At 38.0% G+C, this 10000-nt stretch overlaps 1 protein-coding gene across 2 annotated transcripts in view; it reads right to left on the reverse strand.

Moving 5' to 3' along the window:
* Window positions 1-10000, reverse strand: part of ZEB2 (zinc finger E-box binding homeobox 2) — a gene marked incomplete at both ends in the record, with an annotated part of 125557 nt that overhangs the window by 37631 nt on the left and 77926 nt on the right. For both annotated transcript variants that reach the window (XM_084237347.1, XM_084237348.1), the window contains one exon: window positions 1182-1439. In XM_084237347.1, the coding sequence (XP_084093473.1) occupies window positions 1182-1439 (258 nt within the window). The remainder of the gene's footprint in view (window positions 1-1181; window positions 1440-10000) is intronic.

Consider the following 10000-nt stretch of genomic DNA (forward strand, 5'->3'; position numbering starts at 1 on the left):
ACTTGGCACAGTGTGTTAGGAGAATGAAAAACAAATACACTACACTCAAACTGCCATCAGTCTTTTTTTTTTCCTCCACACTTCATTTTCTTTAGTAGTGGAAGTGCTTTTATGACCGTCCTTCCTGTATACCAAGCCATCACTCTGCCAGTGTTCCCTGCTTTATAGCGGGGCCATGACAATAGCACATAGGTGGACTCTTGGGCTTACTTATTTCCCTTCCCACCCACCTCACCTATTTATAAAAATGCTATTTGTTATTTTGGGTGTAAGAGAAAAAGCAAGGTGGGGTAAGTCATGATAGCTCTTTCTGGGTCCCAGGCATAGAGGTTAAGGAGCCACCGAAGGGTTGAACTGGAAGGGTCACTTGAAAACAATTTTAGAGGCCATCTGACCAAGCAAAGAGGAACAGGGGGAATTTATGGGAATAAGATTAATTCTCTCTTGTTTTGTTAATCACTTCAGGCCTTAGTGATGTTCTAACCTAAGTTAATTTTAGACCAAGACAGTTCCACTTGCAGGGCGGCATCTGAAGTTTTAGCTTGAAATAATTTACCTTATTTTTATTATAGTTGGCCTTGGACCATTTTTCCTTCCCCAGAGACTCCCGCCAAACAGCAGGAATCATTATCAAGTACTTAGCTGTTAAATATTAAGAAAGCTACCTGACCAGGTAAAAGTGTGAAATCACATTCACACTTAACAAAAGGGAATGATTAGATGGTTGAATTACAACAGGAGGTGTCAGACAGACACTGAAACTACATTAAACTGACAGTTATTTGGTTTGTACTGCTACATAATTTCCACACAAAACTTTCAACTATATGTTAGTTATGAGCCTTTATGCTTGTTTTCATTTCAATCCTGAAAGTATATATCTTGATCACGTTATGTAATTTGCACATTGTAAATGTGGTGCAAATTCTTCATGTTGTGTGTTTAAAATGTAGTTCATATTCAACTTGCATCAAAACTGAAACATAATCCCTTTCTAAGATGTCAGTGCTGTAATGTGATAACGCTACCATCCCTTCATAATCTGTCACCAGCTTTGGTATCTCCATTCTGCCAGGGCTATGGGAAGAAATATTTGAATTATTTGGTTGTAGACATTCCACTAGGTGGAAAAGATTAGTTTAAAATGGCATGGGAAGGGGTCCCATGGTTTAGGCACCTACCTGGACCATCTACAGAGGCTTGCAGAATGTCATTGTTGTGCCAGGTATGTTCAACTCCTCCTTCTCTTATCTCATCTTCTTCATCCTCTCTTGGCAACAGAGCTTGGCTCACGTGTGGGGAGGACTCATGGTTGGGCACGCTAGCTGGACTCCTCTCCTGGTCCAAAGGGTTAGCAATCCCGTCCTCCTCAGCAATTTGAAGCTTGTCCTCCTCATCTGTTTCAGAACCCGTGTCCACTACATTGTCATAGTTCACCACTGAAAAGAAAGCACAGACGCATATTCTGAGCACTCTGTTGAAAAGTACCAGTATCCCCTAATTGTTTAGTTAAATTGGAAAATAATTAATATTTTCATAACTTAATCACTCAACCATGTCAGGAAAATATAATTAACATCTTTATGTTTTAGCATTTTTATTCTTATTCAATTATAGCTGGGTGCTCTTTCTGTTTTTTAAATAGGTTTCTTTTTAAAATGAAAATGTGAAATTTTAAAAAGCAGTAGAAGCACATATACTCCAAAAAATATGCCTCTATTGTATAGACAGAGAGAGCACAGCATCCATTTTCGATACTCCGCAAAAACTTATAAAATAGATCTGCAATTGACAATTTTATTAGCATAGTGACATGGAGTGTTTACTATAAAATGTTGTACTGTAAATACGACATGACTTCACTATATTAGCTGTGGTTTTATTCCTAGAAACAGTAGACATACACACACAGAATGTCCCTCTATTTACCCCAATACAAAACACATACACAAACCTGCTCAATCTGAAAATTCACTGTTGCTTCTACGTCAACCGTCATGTGCTAAGGCCATTTATATCCCAATCTTTTAAGCAGAAAATGAGGAAAAGCCATATCTTCTGGGCCATTAATACTACTATTGAGATGTCTTCATAGTGCCATAATTACAGAAGATTTCAAAGTGACACAGGCAAGACCAACACAAATGTTAAAATAACTCACAAGAACCGGCGGGCTGCTTTTGCAGCCCTCAGTCCCAGCAATGCTCAGTAGCTTTTCTTAAAATAGACAGCCTGTAAATAAGGTCTGTGAACTCAATTGAAGGTGGCTGTTTCTGAATTAGTCAGCCCTCACAGGCTCTCGGCCTACATGCTAGTACATAAATTGTCCACTTTACCACCAGACAAGAAAGATTAGAGTAATAAACACGGGGCATTAGCTCAGCTAGAGAAACACACCAGCCGTTACGCACACACAGGATTGCCAAGAACTGTTAACCCAACTCTCCAGAAACACACACAAAAAAACAAGTTAGAACCATGACATCATGGGAACAAGAGGGAGAGAGAAAGAAAAAAATAAAAGCCCGTGGAAAAAAAAAGTGCAAACAATTTTCAGGTTCATTTTGATTTCTCTGCGCCTAATAAAGCAATCCTCCGCTAAGTTATCAACTGAGCTATCTCAAGTGGCTCTTGCCAGCTATCGGATTATACAAAAGTGGCAGAAAAGGAGGAAAAAAATGAAAAGGGTTGTGTGTCAGGTTCATAATGCTTTTGGAGAATTCTGGAAACATGTCTAGTTACAAATTTTAGTCAGTCATATCTGTTTGCTTTGACAGGTTCCCAGGGAGTAAAAAAGGAACAAAAAGAGAGAGATTTTTTTTGTCATGTGAGGCTGGGGACAAAAAGATTACACCGTGCATATCTGCTCATAATATGATCTTTGTATAATCCGCGGGTCTGCACTTGCCTTCGGAACAACTGCACAACAGGTGCAAATTAAAATGAAAACGGCAGCGGAGCCGGGCAAACAGAATCTGCTGACCTGGTTTGAATACCAATTGACGGGGGAAACAAAACCTTTTCAAGAGGTGTGACCACAAGGGCTTAGGCAAGTTCAGGCTGGGTAATGCCCTCAGATCTACAAAAAGAGAGATATTCTAACATCTCTGCTCGAGCTGTGTGGTCCAGATATACCTTAGTACAATCAATAATGTGCTTCTTTTTTTTTTTTTTTCCTGGTGACTGAGATTTAACCATTTCTTAGCAACAAGCAGAAGATTCTTTACAAATTTTCTGAAGGCTGAGTTCGGGGGGGTGGGGGTGGGGGGGTTTACAACAAAAGCTCCTAAGGCCTGGGAAGCTTTCAACCCACCTCCTAAAAACTGATCTCTGGGCACAGGAGGAATAAAGAAAGGTCCAGAAGGAGTGAATAAAATTATCTAAGGCTGGACAGGCATTAAAAGGCCTTTATCCTGGAAAAAAACCATGCCTTTTAAGGTCTTTTTCTGCATGGACCACAATATCCCGTGTGACACGTGAGTGTTCCTGCAGCAATACAATTGAAATATTTTCTTGTGGAAAAAAAAAGAGATAAATGATTTATGAACAGCCCTTGAGGAGTCCCAAATATCAGAACAATCTAAACAAGCAATGAAGTCATGTCTCACATATAGGGTCAGGAGTACAGCATCCATCACCTTCACGGGCCAACAATACTTCACAACCTTTAGGGTTCCCGCTCACAAATAGTAGTAAATACTTTTAAACTAAATAAATAACTGCTGTCAAGTTCACTTACAGAAGCAGTATGCCATCTTTTCCAGAGCTGGGTTAACTAGGATATCCATTCCCATAAGCCATCATGTTGGTCGTTCACCTCCCACCCCCTTTTCTTTAAATCCAGGTATAACATCCAAACTTAGTTTTTATATCTGATTGGGAGTAGTTTCATGCTCTCCATTTGGTTGACCTGACGATCAAAATTTTATTCATTAATATGGATATTGTTCTTCCTATTCTCCATCTCATGCCCATACTTCTAACCACCCCCAGGATTTTCCTTTGCATTTTTCTCTCAAGTATGGTCAGTTTATTTGCATAGTATAAGGATTGGGCGAAATTTTCACCACAAAGTATTCTTACTGCAGAATGGTCAATGCATAGTATGTTTAGCTCTACTTACACTATGGAAAAAAAAAAAGCTAACTTTCCCACATCTTCCCATCTTCATCTTTTGCTTACCACCAGCACCACTGACATAGGAAATCTTAATAATGTAGTTTTGTCTCTGCACAGAAAAGATTCAATTTTGAACAGTCACCAATGAATACTGATTTTAAATGAGGGTCATTGGCAGCATATATTCGTCCAGTGGCTATTTCTGAACTTACGATACATATTTTTTATTCGGTATTCAAAGGCATAGAGCCGCCTACAAAACACAGCCAAGTTCCTATTCAGTCTTTAGGTTAGATCAGACTAAGCCACCTCTTGCATGAGTCTCAGCAAAATTTTATATGTGTATTGGAGCTGCATGTCTGGCAGAAAAACGGACAGTTACTTCAAAACCACAAAGAAGTGGGAGCCCAAAGAATTCCTTTCTGCAATTCAATAAACAAGAGGAAAGATGTACTGTTTGCTGGCTCAAAATAGACACTAATTTTACATCTGTCTCTGAGGCACAGCAAAAAGCCAACTAAAGAGCAGTAATAAATGTCCAAAAACAGCATCAGTATCCAAAACTCTCCCAGTAATCTTCAGAGGAATTAATTACAATTCTGTGTAACAGTTGCATTGGCAAAATGCACCCATAATTATATACAGGTACTGTACTGTATTACAGGGAAATTTGCCATGTGATACATGTTTACATGATAATTGATGGATAAGATAAAATTATTTGCATATGAAGTGCATATGAATAATTGGCAGGGCTCACCATTTTATGTGGAATCATATTAAAGTTTCATTTTCTCTAAAACAGTATGTGTAATATGGGGTTACCAAAGGGTATAAAGCTGATACTTAAATTTGCTTTATAGCAAATGGGCCTGGAAAGATATATCTGAATATGCATTACTAAAAACCTATATTTAAAAGGCTTCATAGTTTATCTGTAATAAGCATTATTTTCACTTCACCAGATTGCATTATATTAAATCCTCTCTACTCTTTTTTAAAGTAAATAATACTCTAAGTTGTATCACTATACCAATTAATTTTACAATCATGTACAAAAACAAATAATGGTTTCTCTTTATTGTCTATTGATAGAACTTTTTCCCTAGATTTTCATATTCTGGTGACATGTAACAGAATAGTAGCAAAACATGACATTTTTATAATGTCCATACCTGCAGGAAAATTTCAGCATTTGCAAAAATGGCCTATCATAGCATTTAAACATCACTGATAATTAGCTTGACATTTGAAATACCAGAACTGCTGTTTTGAGGATGCCCTATACAATGTTACCTAACTAACCCCTTTTCATACTTATATGCTTTCCCCACATTATTCTGTCAGTTTCAGGACAAATAAGATATCTTTTACTAATGCATTAACAGGCGAAAGAGCTGATATTAAGGGGCCATATTTCATCTTCACCAGAAGCAGAAGTTTTATTGATGTAAAGGAAAATTACATATGCAGATTATAGACAGTTAATTGCTAATAAGGATGTCAATAAAGATTTCCTATAACTCCACTCACGCTAAGTGTGCCAATAAGTCTTTCAATGTCATCATCAAACATTTATTAAATACCTGCAGAGTGGTAAATCCAGAGGATACACAAATATTCTATTCTCTCCTCAGAAAGCGTACCATCTATTTTGAGAAACCAACTCCTAAAACTATAGTACTAGAAGGAAACTTGAAGTCAACTCCTGCCATTACCAAGAAGTTGATACAGGCCCCCTTATCTGATCAAAGAACTGTCTCAGGACCTACAACCCATGGGTGGCAAAGGCAGAGCCAGAAAGCATATCTGCAGGCATCCAGCAGTCACACAAATATACATAATAATACAAATTCCCAGGGAGGGATGCAACCTAAATTTAAATGCCACATCATCAGAGTAAGGAAATGGAAATCCCTGGGACTTTGGGGGATTTTCATGCCACAAAATCGAGATTGTCACTTAATTTTAAATTGTTTTGATGATTGTTACTTTCATGGATCCCCTTAATTTGAGTTATAGAAGCCTACCAATTTGATCAATTATCAGAATCTAACAATACACCCATGTTTCCTGCAATAGTTGGGAAACAATAGAAATAAGAGGCAGCTCCAAGAATTACGAGCTTGAAGACTTGTCTTCTCACCCCAGTCCCAACATGTAAACCAGCTGTGTGACCTTGGCCTATCATCCAAGGAAACTTGGTGCAGATGCGTGAAAATAAAGGTAATGGGTTCCCTGTCTATGAGGTTGTCACAAGAGTCTATGTACATGCGCATGGGATGGTACTTTGTGAACTATAAAGCACTTGACATTAAAATGTATTGTGATGGCGACTGTTATAACCACTAAAATAATAAAGAAGGAGCCACTGTTTAGGCGTAATGTGTAGTAGCTACAGGTGGGAAGGCAAGATGGGATTGTGTGCCAGTCACAATGCTGGTACTGGTCTTTCATTTTAAAATCCATCTGTAAAAGACCATGATGGTCGAGAGCATGTCAGATGTTTCAGCTAATAGGTGATAGTGACATGTATCCTCATTAAAAAAAAAAAAAAGTTTCTTCTTAAAGTTTAAAAGTTTTTTGGAATTTCATGAGTCATTTGGTTTCCTAAATCCCTTATGCTGAGATCCTTGGAGATCATTTAGATTTGACTCAATGGATTAAAGGTCTAGTTACCATCTTAAAGTGTCTTTATGTGTTAAGTGTTGCAGGGGACATCCAGAGACTCTTCACCTGAACTGTGGCCCTTTACTAATCCCTATACCTCCTGAGGTTTGATTTTCAGGTACTGTACTAAAGACTGGATGGGCTCATTTTTGAGAAATTCTATCCAGTAACTTGCTTTTCGAGGGAAGATCTATCATCAATAGCCTTCTTAATCACAGTTAACTTACATTTAGGTAGGGAAAGATCAGAGGGCTAAATTCAGGTTTAATTTCTCATTTGATAATGGGGATCTAGTAACAGGTACAATAAGATACAGACAAATCCTGAGATTTCCTTCAGTTTGAGCATGTGTTGCCAAATTGAATGTGCCTTAATTTTCCAACTTAAAAAATGGGACTAACTTTATCACTTGGAGATTCAAGATTAGCTAATGCTAAGGAGAAAGGGGCATCCCAGTTTGAAATGTTCCCATGGAATGTGCCTGTCAGTACAAAACACTTTTAGAAAAGAACTACTATTAACATGCTACAGCTAGCCTTCACACAAACTAGCTTGGTCACTTTAATTTTTCATCCCAGGAACATTCAAAGGCATTAAACCGCATTATAAATTAATGAGTTGTAAAATGTCAGCTGATAAAACAAAAGCAGTTTTGAGTATAGGGATAAAAATGTTTCCATTTCAGATTAGCTATGTAAAAAATATGCATATTAAGTGAAATGAGAGAGGAATTTCTACAATGCCATGGTTCCAGTGGAGAGGCATCAGGTCTGAGACTCCTCCAACTTCCTAATACTGGAGCATCTTAGGAAGATGGCAGCCACTCATCCCTTGTAGACATGCTAGAAACTTTCCTGTTCCTGGAGGAGCTTGCCAGTGCCAGTGCCAGTACAGTGAAATAAAAAGGTTAAAATTTCCATAAATTTGCCCAGGCTCTGTATAAGCTCCCACATGTAGGTACCAACCTCTCAGTCATGTCATTTTTCCTTCCACACCTCTTCCTTAATACAGAAAATATAAAAATAATGGCAAATAGGAACAAAAGTTAGACCCCCCTCCCCCCAAATTATGATTAAAGCAAACATTGGTTAAAAAATTAAAAACAGTAAATGCAGTTATCATTCAAGAATATGCCTTATTCCTATGTCACAATGTTTCATGTGAAATGTATGCTTCACCAAAGACTTAGTATATGTTTTTTTTTTTTTACAAAAGTAAATAAATTAGGGTTTTCTGTTTATCTAGGTCTCAGAATGGTTTTATTACCTTACTTAACTCCTATCAAAGAAAACAAGTCACTGTAGTAATGCTTCATACACACATGCACCCTGCCTCTCCATGCAGTCAGTAAGTTTTTGTAGCTGTCATTCCTATTCCTTTTTTTTTTAAAAAAAAAAAGATTTATTTATTTATGCACACAAGAACTGGCATACAGGCCAGAGGTGTGAGGGTAAGAGGATTCACCAGAGACAGAGTGGGGAGCAGAACAGGCAGACTGACTGAAATACAGTGCTGAGGGGAGCAGCGGGCGAGGCAGAAAGAGAGGTGTGCTGCACCATGTGGGTTGCTCCCTGACCTGGGATCAAACTCATGCTGCAGAGGCTGTGGATAGCTTCATAGTGCTGTGCTTACCCCCTTGAGCCACCAGGGAGGCCCTGCCATTCCTATTCTTTAGAAATTTTCTCAGCTTCACTTTCTGTCTACATCTATATTTTGCTTACTCTCTGAGAACATAACACTTCGTTAATCTGTGCTCCATAACAAAAGTCAGTAATTCCCTTTACTGGCTACAAAAGTCTAGCGGCACCATCATCAGCAAGCACAGCGTCATGCCATACTGAGGGTAGACCCCCAAACAACTGCTATACATAAATATTTTTATATGCATTGTACATCTATTTGCCAACAATTCCACAAGGCTCTATTAAACAAATCAAGTGAATATACATCTCCCAACAATATGTCACAAGGAAAAAAGATTTTGGAAGACTCTCTAATTATTGGAATCCATGATCATTCAGCAACTTGCTTTATATCAGCCATCAAAAGAAAGCATCAAGAGGCTACACAGAAAAAGTACGCTTATTATTATGCCTAAAGGATATTCAAGAGGAATGTGAAAATAACTGTAATTTATTTAGGACCTGGAAGTATGAAATAATAAGCTTCTGAGCCATCAAAATTGTTTTGGTATTTTTTTATCTGACATGAGGGCAGACCTTGTCTAGCTTTAAGTTTTATAGTAATAAGACCTTGGAAATAAAACCTTGAATAAACTGAATATAAAGAAAGGGGAAATGTGTCCTTGTGTAAATAGATATTGTGTCTATCACCTTCCTCTGAAAAGGTTACACAACTTTCAAAGCCCATAAAAGGTGCAAAGTCAGTAACGGCCAGGGTATGAAGGAATGTTTTGCAAAAAATAAACACGAAGTAGAAAAACTATAACATTTTTCTCTTATTGTTTTACAGTTGACCCACCCCGAAGCCTCATCCAAAACTGTATATTTTTTTTCTAAGCTATAGATACTAACTTGAAATATACCACTAGCTTTTGTAGGCTTATGAAATTAAACCACCTCCCCCACAAACCTTAACACGAACCCATACTTTCTTCTGAAGTAGCAAGAGCTTGTCTCTTAAAGAAATATTTTTCCCACAAAAGACTTTCCATGTTTTCATGAAAAAGGAGACTGTAGTTTTAGCCTATCCATAAAAGTAGTTGTTTTCAAAAATTTGTCAGCCCGACAGACCTATTTGGTGACTTTCTTGGTTTCTGCAGTTTACTGATGTCAATAATAATTCTTGGGTCTGAGTAATGTTACATGGACATACTGCAACGCTTCTAGCCCATCAGCTGAAATAATGGAAAAGAACAGCTCTTGCAGAGGAAAACAATTCACTTTCAGGCAGCAAGGGGTGTGGATCACCTTATTAGGTATTAGTGAGTGGGGGGAAGTGAAATCATTGAGAGGGAAATGAAGCGTCACAGGTCTTAAAAGAGGCATGGCTCAACATAAGGCAGTTGGAGAAGACTTAGCAAGGTAGAGATTTCATCAGTAGCTTTCTCCTGACCACTCTAGTTTAAAGTACTGGTCATTACAAACTTGATCACACGCAAACCATTCTAATCTCGGTGAATCTTGCCTCTCCACAGAAACGCCTGAAAGGGGATCATGCAATTGAATGCAATTCCTTCTTTTTCTCTAAT

Source organism: Talpa europaea, assembly GCF_964194135.1.
Source record: "Talpa europaea genome assembly, chromosome: 1".
In the NCBI taxonomy this organism is placed as follows: Eukaryota; Metazoa; Chordata; class Mammalia; order Eulipotyphla; family Talpidae; genus Talpa; species Talpa europaea.